Source organism: Scylla paramamosain, chromosome 14 (assembly GCF_035594125.1).
Source record: "Scylla paramamosain isolate STU-SP2022 chromosome 14, ASM3559412v1, whole genome shotgun sequence".
In the NCBI taxonomy this organism is placed as follows: domain Eukaryota; kingdom Metazoa; phylum Arthropoda; class Malacostraca; order Decapoda; family Portunidae; genus Scylla; species Scylla paramamosain.
This window is the reverse complement of record NC_087164.1, coordinates 23,828,893-23,853,922: the sequence shown is the minus strand read 5'-3', so window position 1 is coordinate 23,853,922 and position 25,030 is coordinate 23,828,893. Positions and strand designations below refer to the sequence as shown.

Sequence of the window (25,030 nt, the reverse complement as noted above, 5' to 3'; positions counted from 1 at the left end):
CTCCTTTTTCTCTCTTCTCTCGCTTCCTTTGTTCTTATATTCTCTCTCTCTCTCTCTCTCTCTCTCTCTCTCTCTCTCTCTCTCTCTCTCTCTCTCTCTCTCTCTCTCTCTCTCTCTCTCCTCTCTCTCTCTCTCTCTCCACACACCAATGAATGAATTATTCCTCCTTGAAAAAAAGGAGGAAAAAAAAGAAATAAAAGCGTCTTTGCCTCAAACAGAAATAAACGCATCATAAAATAAAAAAAAATAAATAAATAAACAAATGAAATAAAACTGCAAATGTGAGGATCAAGCCAAGGTTTACGTCTATTTCTGTTTTCACGTCATCAAGGAAATGGAGGCGAGGAAATTGCATGGAAATTACGACAAATTGTGAAGATAAATGAATCTCACTCAACTGACCTGCCATTAGATATTTGTCGTGTTAGCAGGTAAAAGGTCTGGTCATACTTGTCACTTTGAACGCGGAATTATATCTCCAATTCAGTGTATGAAGAGGAGGAACATATGTAGACTTGACAGGCCCGAGTGGTATAGGTGATGGATGGCTAGAGAGAGAGAGAGAGAGAGAGAGAGAGAGAGAGAGAGAGAGAGAGAGAGAGAGAGAGAGAGAGTGACTGACTGACTGACTGACTGACTGACTGACGGGCAGATACTCATTGGCAGACACTGACTTACAGACAGAACGACAAAAGCAAGATCAGAAGAGAGACGGAAGATGTAGACAGACAGACAGACAGACGCAGACAGAACGACAAAGGCATGAACAAGGGCAAAAGATAGAGAGAGAAGACAGACAGACGAACGAGAGCAACAGCGAGAGAGAGAGAGAGAGAGAGAGAGAGAGAGAGAGAGAGAGAGAGAGAGAGAGAGAGAGAGAGAGAGAGAGAGAGAAGACAGACAGACGAACGAGAGCAACAGCGCGAGCAAGAGAGAGAGAGAGAGAAGAGAGAGAGAGAGAGAGAGAGAGAGAGAGAGAGAGAGAGAGAGAGAGAGAGAGAGAATGGTCCCGTTGCGGCGGCGCCCCTCGCGACAAGAAAGGTCAACAGTTGCAGTGGGTTCTCTGGAGGAAAAGAAAAGAAAAATCAAAAGGCGAGGAGGGAGGTAATTCATCGTAAATGCAGCGGAAGCATAAATTGATTAACGTTGTCATGTATCTGAATTACAATCTGTCGTGGTCATTAAAAGAAAGGAAATTTTAATCACATCACAGAGCAATGCAAGCGTAGATATTCGGTATTGGACGAGTCATCGGATGAAATAGACTTTTGGAATCAGTAATTAGCGCAAAAATCATTGACTCTTCAAACACAAGCAGATTAGCGCTTTGTTGTAGTGGGATTAAACTCATCACGCTGCTTTCTTCCGGCTGGTTGATTCTGGCGCTTTCTATTTCCAACATGTTCGTTGTTAAAGTGGATTACCTGCACGGCTGAGGGGGACAGACTCTATGCTTTTATTTCGTTCCGCTAAACTTTTCTACCTGTTTTCCTTACTACATCCGATTGTTTTTTTCTTTTAATGCTTTTTTTGTTTCACTGAAAAAAGAAGTGGTTTTTTTAATACTTCTTTTGCTTCACTGAAAAAGAAGTGGTGAGTTTGAGGAAAAAAAAAGTGTTGTGAGATTGAGACTGACCAAGGACAGAGCATTATTCTCTCTCGTTGCGGTGAATGATTGTACTTGTCTGCTTTCCCAAATGTGGATTTATCGCCTCAGTACTTCACTTGATATTTATTGAGTGAGGTGGTGTGAGTTTATTTATATGGTGTTCATTTAAATGGATTACCTATACGACTGAAGGGACAGACTTTATTATTTTCTCTCATTACGATAAATATTTCTTTTTTTTTTATCAAATATGGATCGCCTTTTTCATGCCTCGTTATCCTTCTTGCTTCGTATGTAAAAAAAAAAAAAAAGTATTGTGAGTTTGAAAGTTAAAATTAAGTACTTGTGTCACTGATGGGAACAGGCTATTTTTTTTCTTTCGTTACAGTAAACATTTCTGCCTGTCTTCTTAAGCAAACGTGGATTTTTCGCCTTAATACTTCACTTAAGGGTCAGTGTCGAAGGAGGTGGTGTAAGCTGAGTTGATTAAAATGGATTACTTGTACGAGTGAGAAGACACAGTGTAATGCTCTCTCGTTTCGGTAAGCACTTCCATTTGTCTCCTTCACCGAACGTGGATTCTTTATTTTTTTTTTTCTTTTTTTTTTTCTTTGATATTCCAGTGATTTATGTAACAAAAGTACACAAAGAAAGAACAAAACATTATCATACCAAGTGGTGCGATGGTCTGCTGCCACTTCCTTCATCACACACATGCACGAGTGTCACGCCCCATCAGACTGTCAGAGTAAACATAATTTTGAGAGAACGTTGTGCATTCCGGTGCATCTTGGCCACTCTGTGCCAACGCGCCTCATCACATGACTCATTACACACGCCTTCAACTCATTCCTTCCCCCGCCTCCTCTAAAACCTGCTACCTCTTCCCGGGAACCGACCACCCACTGGGAACTCTGGAGCTGAAGCTCAGATTTCTCGGTCATGGGCACTGCTTCATGGAACCCAGTAATTATATGACGTCGATGATAAGACTCACCCGTCATTGGAGCCCATCTTTCTCTCCAACTCTCGTAAAGACTAATTAAGGAAAAAATGCGAAGGGCCTTGAAACTCCGTGGTGAGCGTGGCGGGCCCAGAACAGCCCCTCCAGCACCAGGCAGCTGCTGCTTTTGTCGTGTGTGGCGTGAAGCACAACCCGGGGCGAAGCGAGACAATTCGACACAGATAGAGAACGGAAGGCGCTACAACTCCTTGATGTGGCCCAGCACTGGAACACAAATAAACAAAAAGCAACCTGCATCGGTCGGCTTATACGAAGTTGTTTGTGATTAGCTACGCATAGAACAAAACAAATATGTGGTGTAGTAAAGGGAAAAGCTTCTCCAGCTACACGAAGAACAAGACAAATATATGGTATAGTAAAATGGAAGGCTTCTCCCCTTCACTGCTCCCTTCAGGCATGCAGAGATTATCCAGCGTGGAACCACTGAATGGGATATTTTATAGAAACGAGATAAGAACCATTAATGCAACAACTGATCACGCAAGGTAAGCTGTGCCAGACCATCAGTGCCAAGAGAGAGAGAGAGAGAGAGAGAGAGAGAGAGAGAGAGAGAGAGAGAGAGAGAGAGAGAGAGAGAAAGCACAATGAACAGCGCCTGTCATGGCCACGGGGAACACCAGTGTAAAATGGAGTCTTAAATATTCATGAACTTGAGTGTGGGGTGTGGAAGAGGATGGGGAGTGACCACGAAACACGCGAACACCCTCCCTCTCCCCTCCCCCTCCCTTCCTCCCCCTCTCGCTCCTTTCTTTATTATAGTGGTGGAAGCAGGTGAAAGTAGGAGGAGGTGGAGGAAGTATGAGGAGGAGCGTGAATAAGAGGACAAGGAGAAAACTAGCAAGGTTGGCGAAGCAAGTGAATAAAGAAAGAGGAGGAGGGAAGCGAATAAGAGGAAGAGCGAATGGCCAAGAAGGGGAAGCAGGTGAAATAAGAACGAGTAGGGGAAGAAGAGGAATGAATAAGAGAGAGAGAGAGAGAGAGAGAGAGAGAGAGAGAGAGAGAGAGAGAGAGAGAGAGAGAGAGAGAGAGAGAATGTGTGAGCGAGAGTGATTCAGTGTTTTATCTCTCTCTCTCTCTCTCTCTCTCTCTCTCTCTCTCTCTCTCTCTCTCTCTCTCTCTCTCTCTCTCTCTCTCTCTCTCCTATTCCACATATCTCACTCTAGTAAATTAAACAGTATAATATCACAAACAGCAAGGACATAGTAGCAGTCTTCACATCGGCTTCTGTTTGTTCCTCGTTTGTGTTCCCTTGTGATCCCTTCCCACAGCCACCTCGGACGGGGAAAAAGACTTGAAGACACACACACACACACTTCCACACCTGCACTCGGCCAGCCCGGGTTACAATTACCACATGGATAATGACATGCAGGCAGAGCAAAACAAACATACATAAGTAGATACAACAATGCACCCGCGCCTTCATGCAAACAGGTAACAAATGCGTACATATACATCAACACGTCTAAACACACACACACACACACACACACACACACACACATAAGGAGGAAGGCGTGAAGGAGGGAGAAGGAGAATACCAAGAAGGATGAAAGGAGCGCAGGAAACAAAGACAAAACCGAACTAAAAAGAAAGAGAGGAAAAAGGATACAACGGAGGCGGAACAAAGAGCGGATAACGAAATGCAAAGAAAGAAAAGACGAGACTCGACGAAGTGTGAAGAGAACAACGTGTGATTGGGAGTGGTGATAATGGTGGTGGTGGTGATGAAAGGTGTAGGTTTACGAGTAGTGATGATTTTAATAATGATAATAATAATAATAATGATAATAATAATAATAATAATAATAATAGTAATGTTAATAATCATAATGTTAAGAGCGACGTTTATAATATGAGATTAATTGGGTGTTTTTCGTTCAGAAGTAAATCAACAGTCGACAAATTAATTAATTATTCAACGAATGCGACATGAAAATATTTATTAACCCTCCAATTCTCTCTCTCTCTCTCTCTCTCTCTCTCTCTCTCTCTCTGCAGCAAGTAACATGACTCCATTCGCGAGGAAATATGATTTAGTCGCGAGAAACATGTTTATCAAGAGTACCTGCGCGGCCCCTCACCTGCCCCGCCCACCTGCACGAGTCACTCTTATAGGAAATCGACACCGGGAACTGTCCACTCACCAAACGAAACCAAACGCTGCCTTGACATGATACAGCTGACGAGAAGCCCAGTGACACATGGCGCTCCTGGAATAAATTTAGCGGGGAAAACGACAGTAGTTGTATTTTCTTTTTTCTCGTCTTGTTAGCTTGGAGGTGGATGGGAATGTCGAGGTGTGGAGGAGGAGGAGAAAAATGAGGAGGAGGAGGAGGAAGGGGAGAGGTGAGGAGGCGAAGAGAGCCAAATGGGATGCGCTTTTCTTTACTAGTTGGCAACCCGCTCAAGTAGAAAATTGGCGGAGCTGATCAATTTTATGATAATCTGGCAACTCGTGTGTCAACCCTGTCATGTGTGCTGATTTGATGATGGATTGCTCTGTGTGTGTGTGTGTGTGTGTGTGTGTGTGTGTTATAGTCAACATACACACAGTTCTGTACGGTACACAGCATGGCCTGCTCTGTGTTGTTTCATGCTACCTTATGGTTTCGAAAAACAAAGGAAACTGGAGCGCCCTCTGTGATACATGAGTGAAGTGCTTGATCACTCAGCCGTGAGCAGCACTTCAGGGCGAGAACAGTGTGTGTCACGTCCCTTTGTCCACCTCTGAAGCCCACATAGTCGCTGATTGTACCTTATTGTGTGTGTGTGTGTGTGTGTGTGTGTTGTGTGTGTGTGTGTTTTGCGCTGCCCTTGTGTGTTTTGTGCTCCAATCGTTCCTTTTTATCTCAGTTTTATACGACCCCGATGATAATCTTGTGTGATTACATTTTGCGTTATTGTTATTTCTTCGGCAGGAGGAGCTTTGTCTTATTAATATCCCCCTCAGTATTGCTACCTGTGTTGTGCGAATGAATGTAATTTTCAACAGTGCTGCTAACTGTGCAAAATTCATAGGTTTATTCAGCAAAATTGTAAGTAGCGCTTTTCCTGGCAGTAATTTGAGAAAACTGTGCTGCCCTTTTCCATGCTCCGCTGAGTTAGTGGCTTTGCGATTGCTGTGTTTTCATCCCCGCATTATCTTTTCCCTTTACTTACACGTTGCGCTGCGCCAAGGGACGGTTCGATTTGTCGCTCAGGATGTTTTTCTCCGCGCACTATAATTGCATCACTGGCGGCGGTCGACAGGCGTGCAGGAAGGCGGATGCTGTTCCTGTCAGTTGTCGCGCTATTTTTCGGCGACGCGAAGTCAAGGAATGCAACAGCCACCAACCAGGGAGAGATTGATGGCTGCTGCTACCCTGTGAAGACACCCCGGAGGGAGAAGGTGGCGTCGTATCAGGTTACTGACGAGGGCGATGAGTGGCTTTTCATCCTTTCTCTTGCTTTTTTTTTTTTTTTTTTTTTTTTTTTTTACACTTGGTAGAGCTGGAAGTCTCATAAGCTGGCTGTCACTCTCATCCAGGATCAAAGGAAAGTCGTCTTTATGGACTGTTCTCACCAAACCCTACATGACATGCGTACGTGGGAGAGTAAAGGGAGGTGATAAGGAGAGAGAAAGGGCTCCTGGTATCGGTATGTTTACTTCAAGTTGCCTTTATTTTACCGAAGAACCTTAAAGGAAAAAGATGGCACGTTTCTTCACTCTCGTTCATTTGACAGCCTGCCTCACTGGCATGAATACTGGAGTGTGGCGTCCGTCACTTTGTTATGTGACGAAGTGAAGTTATTAAATTAGTCATGTTACTGTCTCTTCAGGATCATGTTCGATTCTGTTTCATATCAGTCTGAGCGTGGATGCTCGTTGTACTTCAGCCTGTCTTTAGAGTGTGACACAAGCTACCATTAATTAATTGTGCTTGCCGATCGCTCACGTCAATCGTTAAGTTGCGTGCTCACTAAAACCAATAAAATTGCACCGTTTTGTAAATTACCAAATGTTGATAAAATGTACCTGAAAACACGATTTTAACTTCCGCAGACTTTTAAACCTCACAACTTGCAGTGAGTGTGCTCGCCAGAAAGAGTATCAGACAGATGACAGGAGGAGCAAGTTACTGGGAGCAGAGAACGCGCTGTCGTGTTTTCATGCAATATATTTTCTTGATAAGTCACCGAGCGGCTTATTTTCAAGCAGTTGACAAAAAGTAATTGGAACTTGTTAGGGTGACATTTTTTGTTGTTTGTTGCGCGCCAGTGTTCTCTTAATGAATCGCATCACACTGTTGTGAATGAAATATGAAAATATTTCCTGCGCATTTAAAACTTTTTTGAATAAATAGAAAAGTTTTAACAGTAAAGGTGCATGAGTTTAATAAATAACCCTTGCGAAGGAAATTTAAAACACGTATTGATGTTGAAGTTACTGTTATCATATTTTTAATCTTTCAATTTTCATGTTTGACCCAATAGACTTTCACATTATTGCAAGAGACATATGTTCATGGTGGATTTCATATACGAATTTCATACAAGAATTTTCACACCGTTCGTTGGGTAGAGACTAGCTCGTATTATTTAATGTTTTCTCTCGTTGGGAATATTTTCAAAGCTGAGGTAGGAGGTTCTCATGGGTGTTCTTCCCAGTGATGATGCAAAGTCTTAGTAAATCATTATTAGACTTGAGACTAAACTTATAAGACTTGTGTTCCATTATGCCGTATTCCTTAACATTTTCGTCGTCCATCCCTCACATTTAGCAGGTTATGTTTTTGGTGGTGGTTGAACAATTAAATTCTGCATCAACAAGAAAAAAAAAACGCATAAGAACACTGCTAATTATATTTGTAGCTATTGAAAATGGTCCTAGTATCGAAAGTATTCATTATTATGGGCCATTATCTTCAGGCGAGTGGTTTATTCACTTACTGCTAAGCATTACAGACAGACACTCGTATAGTCGTGGTGAGAAGTCGAGTGAGTAACCTGCTGTGCTCCATTCCATTTGCGTTTTCCCTCGATCCTTATAAATTATGTCTGTGGTTGTCCTTAATTAATACTCAGATTACTTAAAAAAAATATATATATGCATGAACACAAAATAAAGTTAATTGTATGCTAGAGAACTACAGTATTTAAGAAACTATTACAAAAACAAGTGTCTAACAAGTTGTAGGTGGTTTAGGAAATATTACCGAAAAGAGGAGGACAGGTAGCCAGCTGAAGAGAAAGTGGGTGGAAAGAGGAACATGAAAGAAAGTGTATGAAACTGAGTGGGCCTTACCATACAAAACCTGGCAACTGATTATATTCTTAGGAGACCAGAGAACACAGGAATGAGGGACAACCAACACAGACAAGGCGTGCAGTATTACTCAAGTATGCGAATCGTTCCTGATGTTCTGGTGTATAAAGGTGTGTAAAGGCCCCACCTGCCGCTACTCGGTGCTCGCGTGAATACTTGTAAAAGAACACAGAAATGAATGGCTCAGGAATAAAAGTAAATAATCAATAGATGAATAATGATGCCACAGCACGAAATGTTTCAGAATTTTGGACTAAGAATAAAATGCCCCTTGAATTATAATAGCTGGTTATGATATCAATTAGGATGTGATTGGTTAGTTTTTTTATTTATTTTTCTCTCTCTCTCTCTCTCTCTCTCTCTCTCTCTCTCTCTCTCTCTCTCTCTCTCTCTCTCTCTCTCTCTCTCTCTCTCTCTCTCTCTCTCTCCATTTCGTTTCTCACTATTTTTCTTATTTTTTCCTGTTTCTTTTTTTTCCAGTGTCTTTTTCTCGTGTCATATTCTCCTCTATCTTTTCTTTTTTTTTTCTTCTTATTGTGTATTTTTTTCCTGTGTATTTTCTTTTGTCATAACTTTTTCTGCGTATTTTTTTTCTGTGCTTTTTCATGTCATATTTTTTTTCCTGCACCCTTTTATCCCGTACTTGTTTTTTTTTTTTTTTTTTCTGCGCATTTTCCCTTCACTCACTGACTTCGACATCCGGATTACAACAGTTACACCGGCGGGTTTGCACAGACACTCATATATTGATTAAACCTGTGCGTGTGTGTGTGTGTGTGTAGGAGGGTAGCTGTGTGTGTGTGTGTGTGTGTGTGTGTGTGAAGGTGGGTTGGTGGATTGATAGGTGTGCTGGATGTGGATGTGGGTGTAGCGAATACGTATTCAGGTGTCGGCAACTCGTACTAGTTTGTATTCGAATCCAGAAGACCTAAAATGGACGTGCATGTTAACAGACAGCTATCACATTCATTCCACGCCGCGATGCCAGCGAGATGATAAGGCTGAAGGAAAGAGAGGAACTGTTACGGGTTTGCAGCGCCTCACGTCTTAACAATTCAAAATACTAAGATTTCTATCCTGCTTGTCCGAATCGAATGGAAATTTACGCTCAACTGCAGAAATTCGGAAAATGAAAAGAGGTCACATTGCTTATTCATTTATTTTATTTTTGTTATTATTGTTATCATTCTCGGTGAATATTTATTACTAATTGTGTGCAGCCATTTTGTATCACTCGCTCGTGTGTTTCCGTTGAGTGTCGCACGGGAGCTCCGACAATTTCCACGCAAAGAGAAACATTCAGTGGTAGGTATTCCTCTTGTAGCGAGAAGAATTGTTATTGTCCGTGCTGTTTATTATGCTGAGAGAGATGTGTGGCTTTTTAGAGGGATATTTTTCCACCTCCCACACTTGTCAGGCAGCCGGGCAATAAGTGGGTGGCGGTGTTTCTGCTGCGGGGATAAATTATGTTGCTGCCTCTCTGTTTGAATTAAGTCGGCGTGCGGATGTTACAGATATGCAAGGCTGTGTAATAATTATTGTTATATCTTGTTGTGCTTGATGTGTAATTGAGTTCCGCTTAGATCTTTTTTCAAATCCTTACCCCATGTAATCTTTGCTCATAAACCGGATCGGACAGAATCAGGAATCCGGCTGTGGTTTTCCTCCGTGCTTGCTTCACCGGACCACTTTTTTTTTTCTCTCTCTCCCTCATCTAGTCTGGCGAGATGGAGCGAGAGACTGTCACTAAGGAGATGATAGATAGGATATGATGACCTTTCGCGAAAATGCAACTCAGCTGTTTTCCTCGTTGATAAAATTAATGTTGCCTATTTCGTTCCCGGTTCTCGGTTCTGAAGATTTCTTGTTACCGAATAGAGAACAAGGTTTCAATGAAAACTGGATTTCCAAGAATTTATATGACTCGGAATTTCACAGTTCCAAAAACTCGAGAAGATTGTACAACTTCAAATCTGTACATCTGTAAATGTGAGGCAAAATTTGAGACTCTACAAGACGATTTTACTTTTGTAGAGGTAAAATTATTAACATTGATTCCGTGCTGCTCTAAACCTAAGAAAAGTTTACTCTCTCTCTCTCTCTCTCTCTCTCTCTCTCTCTCTCTCTCTCTCTCTCTCTCTCTCTCTCTCTCTCTCTCTCTCTCTCTAATAACTATTTTTCATTGTATAATCCTTTTACATACACGCTCCGCTGACTCGCCCGCCCCTCAGGAACCCAGTGGGAATAATCCGACTGCCTTTTCAAGTCGCTTAGCAACCCATATGCATCTGCCATTAGAATGTTGTTTATCTGTAAAAACTTTCCTAGCTATGGCGGCCCCTTACAAATTTTATCCTCGCGCCTCAGTGCTGTGGTAGTGAGTGTTCCGCTGTGAGTGCCAGTGACAGTGACGGAGGAACAATGGGAGCACATCCACCCATCCATCCACCTGTGCACCCTCACCCACGGCTGCTTGATAAAGGAGAACGTACCTGGAGGAGCTTTTGGGGAAAGTAAGCTGTCATATCCTGAATCTTAGAACAGCTCCAAATGTAAATAGGTAATAATAATAATGATGATAATGATAATAATAATAATAATAACAGTAATAATAATAATAATAATAATAATAATAATAGATAAATATATAAATAAAACGTGGGAGAGGAGGATGCTCAGGAAAGAAAAATGGCACAAGAAAGATTCGACGAAAAAAAGTTACATTCTTCAAGGTAAAAATATTGACGCGTTTTGAGAATTTGTTATTCTGTTTAAAAGCAGTATCTTACCATCAACCAACTTACACCGATTCTATTATTTTATGTGAGCCGTTTTTCTTAGTTCAAAATTTGTGACATTTTACAGACTACCACGTTTTTTCCTTTTTTTTTTTTTCTTTTATGGTTTCATTATTTCCTATTCATCACAAACCTCCAAGCCAAAGAGATAGATCTGAATACTGAGTCACCGTGCAGCCAGCCATACACTCTTAAGTTGACCACCATCGGCTACTGTGCGGCCTTTCACGTGTTCCTCATGATGCAAGCCCGTCACTGCTAAGGAATGTGGCATGTCTGGTTTTCATTGGCAAGTTGTAGTAGGGATATAAGTGAAATTCATTACTTAACCCTTTCACTGATATGCTCACCTTTATAAGCATTCAGAAGACTCAGGAGGTTAATTTTACCTCTTAATCTACGTAAGTGTGTGAAAAGTTGCAAGTGATCAGAAAACTTGTCTAGCAGTAAAAGGATTAAGGAAGTTACTGAAAGTGGTGCGCTTAATGTTTGTACTGGGTTTATGAATGCGAAATGCAGCAAATCGTGTCTTCTCCCTCTCCCCCTCCCCCTCACTCTGGACATCAACTTCCTGACATTTCACCTTTTGAATGATTTCCCCTTTGGACACATCCCCCTCTAGACACTGGATAATACTGAAACACTAACTTTTTTTTCTTTTTTTCATTTAAGAATTAAGCTTGGTTAGACTTAGATTTATTCAGCTCATTAATTTCACCGCTAATCTCTTCACTGCGTAGATCACGGTTTAAAAAAAAAAAAAAAAAAAAAAAAGACATATACCGCGAAATAAATTGTCAGGGTTTTGGAAATTAGTAGGCCTAAATTATTTCTTTAAGCTCCGACAGTTTTCCTCCCTGGACATTTTTTCCTTGGATATATTCGTATTTGATAGCGCTGTTGATCGTGGAACGCTGACTGAGAGGATAGCTGTTCATAGTTTGGGTTCGGTTAGGTTAGGTTAATAATGGTTGAATATAAATTATGAGAGAAAGGGGTGTGTTTCGAGAAAGAAGTGTCCAATAGGAAAAAAAAAATACCACAGGGTTTAAGTCAGGGAGGGAAATATTGCAATATTCGGAAGGGAAAATGCTCTGGGATAGGCAAGGCAGGAGGGGGAGGGAATGTTCATGAGGGTTAAACATAGGGAGAATAATGCCTAGGGGGAGACGCTCAGAGGGAAAATGTCATAAAGGAAAATTGTCCGTGGTGGGGAAATGTTTAGAAGGAAAATATCCATCGGGGGAAATGTCCAGTGGGGAATCAATCAATGGAGAAGCGTCCTGCATCCTGTGAAAAAAAAAAAAAAAAGAATGACCAAGAGAGAAATGTCTGAAGAGGAAAATATTCATAGAGGGAAATTTGTCCTTGAGGTAAAGTATCCCACGCTCCATAAATGCACCTGAGCAGCGATTCAGTGTCATTACATGTTTTTGTATTGGACGTGGCACGTATTCCTGGCTGCTGATGCCTGTGTTGAAGGTTGCCTTGGAGTTTTTATGGGCTGCGCTTCCCACTCTCATCCCGCCTAATGGAGACCAATTTGTGCCGCAGTTTGTGTTGTACATTGCAGTTGTACATGTTAACCAGTGTTATTGAAGCGCTTTTATCATAGGTTTTATCTTATCCAAGTTTTTTTTTTTTTTCATTTACAGTGGCATGTTATATCATTACTTGTTTATATCATCATCTGCCATGACACGACTCACCATTTAGCGCACAGTTATCAGCAGCCTATCGCGAGACACCTGATAGGAACAAGATCTTTAAAATGGGATTCACGTGTTGTAATCAGATAACCTTTGTGCAAAACTCGAGGTACGTGCTGTTAGATGAATTAATAAGTGAGCCAGGAATAATAATGGCCGTGAGTGGCCATGAATAATAAAGCTATCATATGTTCCGACTGCATTTAATATTACTCTTCAGCGTAGCTTTGTATAATTCAAAATAATACTTTGTCATTCTGTTTGTACCTGTTAGGAAAGAGAAACATTTGTAATATTCAGGTATGCTGTTAAATTGACAGGTTAAGCAACAGCTTCCCTCCTTAGAGCACACAGTGTGGGCACAGCCGCCTCCCGTCACTAGAGGCGCAGCGATCAACCCATTACAGCGAGAGAGGCCAAGTGAAGCTTTTCGGTGAGGCGAGTTAGTGTGACCTTGAAACCACCGAGGCTTGAGGTGACGCAGCCAACTGTGAGTGGTGGTGGTGGTGGTGCACCGTCCTTTGTGGCAACCGGTCTTGCTCACACACTCGTGCGATACATATGTACAAGCGTGTGTGTGTGTGTGTGTGTGTGTGTTTGTGTTTGTGTGTGTACACACACACACACACACACACACACACACACACAAAGTACACAGACGTTTGGCAAGAGTGGAGTTCACACGGTTAGGTGCAATTACTAATGTTGATTTCTCCATTATGTCTTAACAACCTTCCGTAAATGAGTTTCCTGTCTTATTAAGTTAACCGCAATCCGCAATTAAGAGGAGTAGGTGCCTGGAGTGACAGCAGTGATAGTTATTGCTTCTCCTCCCTCCCATCCCCTTGGAGAGAGAGAGAGAGAGAGAGAGAGAGAGAGAGAGAGAGAGAGAGAGAGAGAGGGAGGATATGAATAAGAAATTTTCCCAAACGTTACCTGATATGAGTTATGTTCACGAATTTATCCACGGTTTAGCAGGATTCGCCACACACTACTGGCGTGGGAGTCTGCTGAAAACTTGAGAAGAACAGTGAGGGACAGAAAGCTTCACCTCGGAATCGGAAATGAATAGCCGAGTGGGCACCGATCCCTCCCCGCCCCGCTATCTGGATGTTTAAGTCATTTTCCTCAACAAACTAATCCAGTTCCCTGAGGTTACCAATCTGCGCTGCTTTCTACCTTCAGTTCTGTTTACTTGAATGTCTCAGATCAAGTGTCCCTTCCTTCTCTATAATATTTTCGGTTTTCAGTAATGATAGTGGTTATCAATAAGTTGCTGACCAAAAAACTATATAAGTAGTTACTAGTTTCTCTTCGTTGATGAGGGATTTTTTTACTTTTTTCTTTTCTTTTCTTTTTTTTTTTGTTAAGACTAGATCAAGGGAGGTTTCTTTCGTGCTGTGGTGGTAGTTAGTGTGTACTTTCCTTACTTGCTTATAGTTTAGTCAGACTTCAGTCTTTGTTTGCTGCCTTATCCTTCCTCTCCTTCCCGCATTCCTCTTCTGCCTTCCTTCTTTTTATCTCCGCCGCCTCGCTATGACATTCGCTCCGCCTCGCCCACACACACACACGCTTCGGACGTCACCCCCGCACGTACCGCCCACTCACCTGACGTCACTCTTACACACACACACACACACACACGCACACCGCCCACTTGTTTAACATCACTCCTACACACACTGAGCATGCATCTAACATCACGTTTTCGCGCACACACACACACACACACACACACACACACACACACACACACACACACACACACACACACAGACCTTTTACTCTTGTGGTTCACTGTTTCCCTTTACGGTGAGCACTTTTTTTCTTTTTTTTTATGAGGAGAGCGCGAGCGAGAGAAAGCGCTTTGTTCTCGCTCACTTGTTATGTGAGGAAGAAAAAAAAGAGAGGTGGGGGGGGGAGGAGGGACGGGATGGAATGGGGGCGTTCCAATAACCAAAGTGAAGAGCGTTTGTTCATTTTCCAGGTCACGATGAAAAGTGAATAAAAAAAAAAGTTATAAATGAAAAAAAAAAAAAGAATGTCATTGTGTGTGTGTGTGTGTGTGTGTGTGTGTGTGTGTGTGTGGATAGATGGGTGGGTGGGTGAGTAGGTTGGGGAGTGAGTGGTTGGTGCTTGGAAGAGTGGTGTTTGTGTGTGAGAGAGAGAGAGAGAGAGAGAGAGAGAGAGAGAGAGAGAGAGAGAGAGAGAGAGAGAGAGAGAGAGAGAGAGAGAGAGACTTTGTGTGTGTGTGTGTGAGAGAGCCAGGACAGGCGGTGGCGAGGGCTGGGCGCAGTGGGTGGGCTCAGTCGCCGCCAGCTTGGAGGTAGATGGAGGTGGCGTGGCGAGGTGGCGCATCCGTCCACCTGCCAAAAGAGCGGCTGAGGCATAAACACCAGGAGCTACACAAGGAACGAGACAGCCTTCGCTTTCCTTTATATTTATTCAAAGGAGTAAGAGTAGGAGATACGAGTCGGGGAGTGACATAAACAACTCAGCCACAGCGATGCTCATTGGAAGACACTGGATCTCTATGAATGGGTTTAATTAGTATGATATGCGAGAAGGCGGAGTAATCATGCTCCTCCAGCCCTCTCGAGGCGCTACTTACTCACTGCTGGAGAGGATCTGGCTGCCTCGCTCTTCTCGGAAACGGCTTTGTGACTCTGGCTCTTTTTTCCTCCCTAATTCCCGCTGAAGACTTTCCGAGTCATCTTGCTTCTTTCTCCTTCTCCGCTTCCTCGTCATCGTCTTCGTTGAAGTTGTCGTCGTCATTGTTTTCATTCCTGCCATACTCATTGTCGTTGTTGTAGTTCTTCTTATCCTCCTTTATCCCTTTCTAGTTTTCGTCGTTGTTGTCATCGTCCTCGTCCTCCTCTTCTTTCTCCTCGTTCTCCTTGTCATTCTCTTTCTTCACCACTGGCTGGAGGAAATTGTGGGTGGGGAGGAGCCTTCATCTTTCTATCCTTTTCCTCTTACATTGTTTGCTAGTTAGTATAGTCCAAACAAACAGCCCCGTAAGAGCCAACACGTGTGCTGTTGTTTGCTTTTCTTCTGTATTCCTCCTCCTCCGCCACCACTACCACCACTACCATCTCTCCTCTTCCTCCTCCTCTACCTCCTCGCCGGCAACAAAACGATTGTGTCAATATTTCAGGCGTCGGTCAAGGGTCAGACAATCGGCCTGGGTCACGCTCTGCACCCTAACCAGCTAGCGAGTGCCGGAAATTCCTGACGGACGTGGAGCGAAGTGGCGATGGTGTTGGTGGGCGTTTGTGGTCGTGGTGGTGGTGGTAATAGTGAGTCAGAAGCTCCTGTGGTGATGTTCGATAAGTATTGTATTGGCTAAGTGGATATTACAACATTTGCGGTATTGGTGATGATGGAAGGGTGCTGTGAGTGGGTATCGTATAGTGGTCGCTGTGGTGATGGTGTTAATAATCATAAAAGTATAATGCAGGGAGGGACAGAATACATATGGTAGTGAAAAAGAGCAGCTTGAATAGATATTAGTGGTGGTAATTGGAGGCAAGACCCTAGCGGCGAAAATGTTAGTAATTCCGAAGGTACAGCGACAGGAAGAAAAGAATATAGTAGAAAAGAGTAGCAGGTTCTGGTATGTACATGGTTTTGGTGGTTTCGGTGGCGGCGGCGGCGTGTTGGAGAGAGCAGGATCGGGTAGTGGTTGCGGCCGCGAGGAAGAAATAAGAGATGAGCCACTACAGCGCTGTCCACCACAGAAATATTTATGCACAAAGAAGAGACTAGCGCGGCGGAATAATTAGAGACGCGGCGCAAATGGTGTAAGAGTTTAAGTTGCTGGTGGCGCTGTTTCGAGGAGGGGAGGAGGGAAAGAGGAAGAAATAGGAGAGGAAGGATGCCAAGAACTCAAGAGAATATTAGCAAAGACAGCTCAGAAAGAAACAGTTAAGGTGGTGATGGTGGTGGGAAGGAAGTAAGGAGGGACAACAAATGGAGGGATGGAGACAGCATGTGGTAAAGGGAAGGAACAGAAGGGATTCACGGTAAAAGGAGGGTAAAGAGGAAGACAACAGTAAAAGGAGAAGGGGAGAAAAAGAGGAGCAAGACCAAGACGCGGACCCCACACACAGTAGTCTCGCCGCCCCTGAACAGCGTACGAAATGACATTAGGTAACGGTTTTCTTGAGGTTAAGGTTCAGAGAGCTCCTCTTCTCACTCGCTTTCAGTCTCTCAGCGATTCCAAGCTATCTCTTTATCTTTTCCCTCCTTCTTCCTCCTCCTCTTGTCGCTATCACGGAAATGTCCCTCCGAAATTGCTAATTGCATTCCTACTTCTCTTAAGAGGACTCGTAACCCAAAGCTTTTACTCGTTTTTACGTTTTCTTTGTCCATCGCACTAATGCAAGTGTTTCTTAGTATTTTTGTTCCTCTTTCACTTCTCCTGGCGGCCCGAAACATTCTGACGTCTTATTTTTCCTCTCATTACTCAGTTCTTTCTGGAGACCAGTTAATCATCCCCCGAAATTCTTCAAACTATTTTGGAAGCCTGATTTTCTTTCTGACTTCTGAGAGCAATGTGTCTTCCCATATTTCTCTCGCGCGCTCACCTCCAACATTTAATTAACAAAGACGGGACAGCAGAAGTAAAAGGAGTTACAACAACGTGAATTGTGGGGTGGAGAAAGCAAGGAAAGTAATGGTGGAGGAGGAGATAGGAGAGGGGAAGGTAAGGAGATAATAATAATGCACGTGAGAGGTAGACATGACCTAAGGCTCGGGCTCTCCGCTGAGGATGATGGAAGACGCGAGTAATAATCATGAACAAGCTCGTTTGTTGGCCCCGACTGAGGCTCCTGACGGGCGATCCACCATTAGGGCGGGCGGGACGGGCTACTGAGTGCACGGTAATGTATGGCCCGGCGAGAGGCAGGCCCAGGCACTGCTGACGGATTTATGATGCTTCTGCTCCTTCTGCTGTTCCTGCTGCTGCTTATTCTTTAATCTTATTCCTGCATCTCCGTCTTCTTGCTTGTTGTTTTGGTTTCTTGTTGTTGTTGTTGTTGTGGTGGTGGTGATGGTTTTCTTTCTTTTCCTTCCTTTCTTTCTTTCTTTCTTTGTTCTCTTTTTTTACTTCCTTTTTCTCTTTCTTTCTTTCTTTCTTTCTTTCTTTCTTCTCCTTCTTCTCCTTCCCCTTCCTCTTTTCCTTCCCCTTCCCCTTCCCTTCTCCTCCTCTTCCACCTCCTCCTCCTCCTCCTCCTCCCCTTCCTCCTCTTCCTCCTCTTCCTCCTCCTCCTGCTGCTGCTGCTGCTGGCTGCTGCTGCTGCTGGCGGAGGCGGCACTCATGTGTTAGTTTCTTTATAATGTTATGCAAAGATATTTTTCTCCTTTTATATTTCACGACACCGTCGCGCATTTTGTCCTCATAAGACTTATTTAATCCTTCCAAAGATTTGCTCTAGATTTGTTCAAGTTCTCTCTCACCTCGCTTTTATTTTTTTTTTCTACTCTTTTTTTTTTCTTATGGTAAAAACTCAGGATTTACTTCGTGTTTTTTTTGTGTGTGTGATAATTTCTTTTATTTACTCAGCGTTTCAAAAAGATAATTCTCTGTTGAAGTTTTAAGTTTTCTCCAAGGTTTGCTCAGCGGAATCTAAATCTGGTTTTCTCTTTTTCCTCACTCTTTCTCTCATTTTTTACGTTTTCTGCTGAGTCTTCTGTCAGTTTTCTCCACCAGTTTCTTTTGCTGCTTCTTTTTCCTCCTCCTCCTCCTCCTCCTAAGACACTTTCTTCCTTTTTCTTCTCTTTTTTTTCTTCTCCTTGTTTTTTTTTTCTTCTTTTAATTTTCTTCTAATTCCTAGCATCATTTTTTTTCAGTTTTTACTTTTTCCGTAATTCTTCTCCTAACTCCTCTGCCAATTTCCCCCCGCCGGTTCTTCTTATTATTATTATCATTATTTTTCTTTTTTTCTTCTTCTTTTTCTTCTTATCCTTCTCCTTCTCATTCTCCTTCTTTTTCTTCTCCTCCTCCTTCTCCTCCTCCTCCTTCTTTTCCTTCTCCTTCTCCTTCTTCTCTTTCTTCTCCTCCTCCTCCTCCTCTTCCACTCCTCGGCACTACACTGATTTATCTCCTCGCTTCTTACAATAACCATGGAAGCTCTCTTTGTTAAGCTAGACTGACACCCGTACATACAGTAGCCGAGTAACAAGTCTGGAAAGCCGGAGAGAGGAGCGAGGGTCTGCCTGACACTTGAGGTTGGCGGTGGCGAGGGCGGCGGAACTCAAGCGGCGGCAGAGACTGAGTAAAAAGCAACGCGCGGAAAGCATTCATCAGGAGCGTTGCCGGTCGGGAAGCAGCACCACTCAGCAGGCCGGCGGGTGATTGCAGGCGGTCCGCTCGCCTCGTGTTTCTTAAAATGGGCGGGTGCGTATAACCTGTCCTATGATGAGTGAGCCCCGCCACTGAGTGAGTGAGTACGTTAGTCGTTACTGCCGGCTGTGATGGAGTGAACAATCTGTGTGTGTGTGTGTGTGTGTGTTTGTCTCTCTCTCTCTCTCTCTCTCTCTCTCTCTCTCTCTCTCTCTCTCTCTCTCTCTCTCTCTCTCTCTCTCTCTCTCTCTCTCTCTCTCTCTCTCTCTATTTATTTATCTCTGTCTATTTATATATGTCTGTGTGATTGTCTGTCTGTCAATATAAGTACCCGTCTGTCTTCCTCTAAACTCTCAGACAAAGAAACTCGCAGCAAGATTATCCAGTTCACAGAGTATCGACCCGCCAAGCCTGACAAGGAGCCGAGAGGAATGAAGTAACTGATGGGTGCGACAACAACTTTCTTTACAACTGCCACGCTGCTCTCCAGGCGCCGTAAAGTAAATGTCACTCACAAGACACCCGCACTCTTGGCGAAAACTAAAATAATTTATCTCAAATATAACTCAAGAATATGATCATTATTACTCAACGAAGGAAAAAAACCGAACTAGTCTGCTGTATTGTGAAACTGTTACCCGAATAAAAGCACAAAGAGGCATTTTTTCCCATGAGAGAGAGAGAGAGAGAGAGAGAGAGAGAGAGAGAGAGAGAGAGAGAGAGAGACTCTAGTTGCTTGACAGACGTTTATATCCTGTAATAACGATGGCAAGCATCTTAAAACTACCAAGGGATATTTTTTTCCACTCGTGCCTTTAAAAATGTGTTGGATGAGCGTGCGTTGCCAAGGTAGTGAGTGCTCTCTACTCCATGGCTGTGCTTTGTTGTCCAACAGTTTGGTGATGTCGTCTCCGCGTCTCACGTTGTCGGCACACTTATTTCCACGTCAGTGCATTTAAAACTTCCTTTAGAGTGGAAATATTACAGGGAGCGAAGTGGTTACCTCAAATTTCATGACCGGATGCTCATGTTTCTAAATTCAAGATATATTCAGAACAACTGTAAGAATATTTCCAAACATGTACCGGATGAAACAACTTGTGATAACCGGTACAAAGCAATTTCTTTGATCCTCAGAGTTGTTTCGAAAAAGAAGCATCGCTAGAATATATATATATATATATATATATATATATATATATATATATATATATATATATATATATATATATATATATATATATATATATATATATATACGTAAAAAAATAAAGAGTAAACACATTTTGTGGTAAAATGTTTGACTCTGAAAGGCAGAAGAGTCCAAACATTGTTTCGCTCAACAAACACAAGTCATCTCAAACGAGACATCATCTCGTTCCCTGGTCAAGGTTTCGCTGATCAAAATTTATTTATTCACGTTCAATTTGAAGAACGAAAAAGAGTCGCAGACTTGTTAGTGGCACTTTTTATTTCTTCAGATGAAAGTTTTCTTTTAATCACATTGACATTAACGATTCCAGTTATCTTGAAATTGGAAGCGAAGACGTTAATAATATAAGGAGTGATAACTGATTTTTATTTTTTTTTTTATTTATTTTTTTATTTTTTTATTTATTTATTTATTTTTATTTATTTTTATTCTTTTTTTTTTCTTTTTGTGGAGGGAGTCGCTGATCTGCGGGTAAAATTTTTTATTTCAACCTTTACCCATTTTTCTGTCCGTGTCACAGAAATCCACACTGAAGTATTTCAAAGGAGCGAAGCAAGACTTTATCTTCATCGAGAACTGGACCGTGACACAAAGAAAATCACATGACCGACCGACAGCGACAGCGTACTGTTGTGTTGACATTAACAATTCGTTCACGTGTCAAGCTTCCGTAACTCGAGGAAAAACAAATTAGAGGCAGTATAAGGTTACGTGCATTATGTAGTGGAACTAACCTTTGAAAATCTGTAAAATACCTGCTTCTTATTTTTAGCGCTTGCCTTGAAAGTTACAGGTGAAATGTTATCAATAAAAGGGAAATGTTGTGGGCGACAGCATCGAACACGGTATTTGATTCTCTCTCTCTCTCTCTCTCTCTCTCTCTCTCTCTCTCTCTCTCTCTCTCTCTCTCTCTCTCTCTCTCTCTCTCTCTCTCTCTCTCTCTCTCTCTCTCTCTCTCTCTCTCTCTCTCTCACCACACGTCTCATAAGGAGGAATCCCGCGCCTGGGTATTCCTCTGAGGCAATGAATTCTGGTTACAAAAACTCCTTCCCTTTCAGTGTGTTGCGGCTTTGTATGTGTTGCTCGCCTCCTCGGCTGGCTAACCCTTGGTGGCGCTGCACAGACCCTCCTGGCACCAGAGAGAGATATACCTCCTACATTATGTTCGTAATGGTTGTGTTATAGTAAATTTTAAACTTCCGTGGTAATGCAGTTACTTTCTCTCTCTCTCTCTCTCTCTCTCTCTCTCTCTCTCTCTCTCTCTCTCTCTCTCTCTCTCTCTCTCTCTCTCGGAACAGAAAAGTAAGATATCATTGTTTTTAATTGTGGTTTTAAAATTCGAGGTAAAAACAAATGGAACAGAAGCAAAATTTTTATACCTCCAGTATTGTATGTTTTCAACGTAATAATAATAATAATAATAATAATAATAATAATAATAAAGTATAAAGTCCAGATATTTCGGAAAATGTATCTGGCGTGCTTATGTCGACAGTTTTACACTCTAGCTAATTGACATATCTTTTCCACATAAGCTGCTGCAGCCCACACTAATTTTAGTCATGTCTTCTCAGCGCTGTCTACAATCTTTGCTCTGTAAGGCAAGAGGGCGTCCTTTTCCTGTTGTAGAGATGCACTATTATTAGTCCATAAAACCTCCTGCTATTGTTCTCCTGGAGATGATCAGCACAACTATATTGCTGTCCAGATTAATCCTAATGTCAGAGTTTATTCCTTCATAGCCTTTCAGTAATAGTATGTTAAGCAAACGACAGCTGCAGTAAGTAACGATGAAACTTGAAACTACTTGCAATGAACTGCTTGAACACAGAGGGGCCAAGTTCAGACAGTTAGGTGGGGCGTGTGTTCTATTGTGTAGTGTGGTGCTGCCATATTTTTGGAGGTCGAACGACTGCCCTTCCTCACCTCCCTCACCCCGCGCCTCTTTGTGTTCTCGCCACCGCACAAACATGGCCTCCTCCCTCACCTCGCCCCGCCATGACCCTTTTGCACACGTTTCCCGCCTTGCCTCTAAACCTTCACACCCTCACACGCGTCCCTTCCACTCCTTACATCCCATCAACGAAAACAACGCCAGCAACAAGAACGCTACTTGAAAGCCACCTCCTCATCTTTCGTATCTTTCTCCTCTTTCCTCCTTCACCTCCTCTTTCCGTGTGGTGGTGAGCCGGGATTTCCTTCAGGACTTTCACCACCACCGACTTCTTATCGCCATTTCAGTGGGTCAGTGAGGAGTGAGGAGTGACGTGCGGGGTCCCATCAGCCCCCGGCCGTGCTCCAGCCATTTGTTGGTGGTCCGAACGAGTCTTAAAGGGAGAAGGTTGGGACTGGCAAGGGGAAGAGAGGTCACCAAGGCGTGTTTGGGCCACGTTTGCGAGTCCGCTATTGTTTTCGCCATCGTGAATTATGAAAGGTTTGTGCCGTGGAAGGCTCGTTTGTGCGATGTTTGCTTGTCGTAAGCCGCTGCCTTCCCTTCTTGGGCTGGTTTTTGTGAAGCAACTCAGGGAAAGGGTCGTCTGGAATTACAGTGTTTGGATGACGGATATCTTTATTTGCATCGATCTTGATGTCGTTTTTAGATTGTGTTTGGTGACAGTTGGCTTGTTTTGCGTGCATTATTTTTCATGACACGTAGAGTCACTCCGTTTTCTTTCTTCTCTATATTCGGATGAGTTGTGGAAGCATGAGTACAATTTCACTATTCTGATTGTCACCTTGTAGACGAGGGAGTCTCATCAGAGGTGCTGTCAGGAGGGCGAACTCTTGGATGACAGCACGTGATGACTCTCCCTGGGTGCTCATCACACACACACACACAAGGGAGGAAGGAAGGAAGGAAGCAGCAGCCGGCAAAGTGTCTCAATTTTCTTAGCAGGGAAGAAGCAGAAGCAACACAGAGACACTGGCGGTAATTTTCTGGGTTTAATGTAATTCAGCACCGTGCCGGAGGGATTTCTGTTGCCTTTCTCTCGCACTCTTTCTCTTCCCCTTCTCATGTACCTCCTTTCCGCTTCTCTTTTTTTTCCAGTTTTTTATGCTTAACTTTCTCCTTTTAACAATGTCCGCCAACCTGCCGCTGCCCTTCTCCTCTTCCTTTCCCTCCCCTTCCCTCCCCTTCCCTTTCATTGCCTTGTCTTCCCTTCCTTCCCTCCGTGACGAATGCTTCTGTTTAATACCGCATCAAAGCTGGAGAGAGAGAGAGAGAGAGAGAGAGAGAGAGAGAGAGAGAGAGAGAGAGAGAGAGAGAGAGAGAGAGAGAGAGAGAGAGAGAGAGAGAGAGAGAGAGAGAGAGAGAGAGAGAGAGAGAGAGAGAGAGAGAGAGAGAGAGAGAGAGAGAGAGAGATTACAGAGACAGACAGACAGGCAAACAAAGACCTTATACAGACAGGCATAAAGACATATTATACACATAGATGCAAACAAACAAAACGACGTATACAGGCCAGTAGATACAGACAGACAGACGAACAGACAGACAGGCAAACAGACAAGACAAAAGAAAAAGGAGACATAAAATACAGACATATTCACTGACAGACGAGAAAAAAAAAGCAAGATAAGACGTGATATACAGACAGACACAATGACAGACAAGACAGAGAAAAGAATAAAGACAGACGCACTGACAGATGTACAAGGAAAACAATGCAGCCTTTACGCCAAATGATGGAAGTTTTGCCGTCCGTCGTTTTCACTTCTTTATGATTCGTCTTCAATCGAATTTTGATCCTGAACCTTAAACTTTCCTTTAACGTCCCACCAATTTTCCGCTCGTCTTTTCAGGGACCTGGGCGTTCAGCCGGTATTAGGTTCTTTTAAAGCCGTGTTCGGGTTCCCACTGCCGCCGGTCAAGACAGCCAGCCAGCCACATGCTCTCTCTCTCTCTCTCTCTCTCTCTCTCTCTCTCTCTCTCTCTCTCTCTCTCTCTCTGTGTGTGTGTGTCAGCTGCCTCCTTTGTCGACGTTATTTTTTTAATCTTGCATATTACGTAATCAATCGATATCATCTATTTACTCTCTCTCTCTCTCTCTCTCTCTCTCTCTCTCTCTCTCTCTCTCTCTCTCTCTCTCTCTCTCTCTCTCTCTCTCTCTCTCTCTCTCTCTCATTTTACTTACCACACAGTTATCAATCTATTTCATCTCTTTGCTTTCCGTGTCAGGTCTCGCCGCCCGTGATGAATCCTGCCTGCCGGGCATCGCCAATCGCGCGCTGCCATTCACTCTCCTCTCCCAGCGACAGTGAAGTAGGAAAGAAATATTATTCTTTTACCATTCCCCGCCTCCACGGAAGACTGCTGATTTAACTTAACATAAATTCAATATCATTCCTCACTTTTATTTCTTTCCATCTTTGTGAAGAGGAACTGCTCACGCCCTCTGGTGAATTCTCCTCGTCAGGTTTTTCTTGGCAGTTTTCTCCTCCTCGGCGTGCCCTCCCCAGCTCCGCCCCGTGTCCTCAAGAGTGCTCTCCGCCGCCTCCCCTAATGACTTAGCCGTGTTCCACTTGCATACATTATGAGGCGCGAATCGCCCCCCTCAAGCAGACCAGACTCACGCGTGCGCAACTAACTACATGCTACGCCCTCTCTCTCTCTCTCTCTCTCTCTCTCTCTCTCTCTCTCTCTCTCTCTCTCTCTCTCTAGATGTAATGGTGTTGATGTTGGTGGTGGCAATAGCAGTAGTAGTAGGAGTAGTAGTAGTAGTAGTAGTAGTATTGTAATAGTAGTAGCAGCAGCAACAACGAAAATAGTAATCGTAAATGTAATAGTGGTAGTAGTAATATAATTTTTACTGTAATGGTAATAATAATAATAAAATTTGTTATTATTATCATTATCATTATTATTATTATTATTATTATTATTATTATTATTGTTATTGTCATCATTATAATTATTGTCTTTGTCTTATTCCCATTTTATTTAATTTTACCTTCTTTTCTCCTCTTTCCTTTTCCTTTCCTTTTTAAACTTACATTACTCCACCCACGCCTTCCCACC

At 42.9% G+C, this 25,030-nt stretch overlaps 1 protein-coding gene across 1 annotated transcript in view; it reads left to right on the top strand.

Annotated features, from left to right (window-relative positions):
• Positions 1–25,030, top strand: part of LOC135107137 (uncharacterized) — a 41,211-nt gene that overhangs the window by 9,968 nt on the left and 6,213 nt on the right. The window contains exon 5 of the mRNA XM_064016847.1: positions 21,069–21,173. Within this exon, the coding sequence (XP_063872917.1) occupies positions 21,069–21,173 (105 nt within the window). The remainder of the gene's footprint in view (positions 1–21,068; positions 21,174–25,030) is intronic.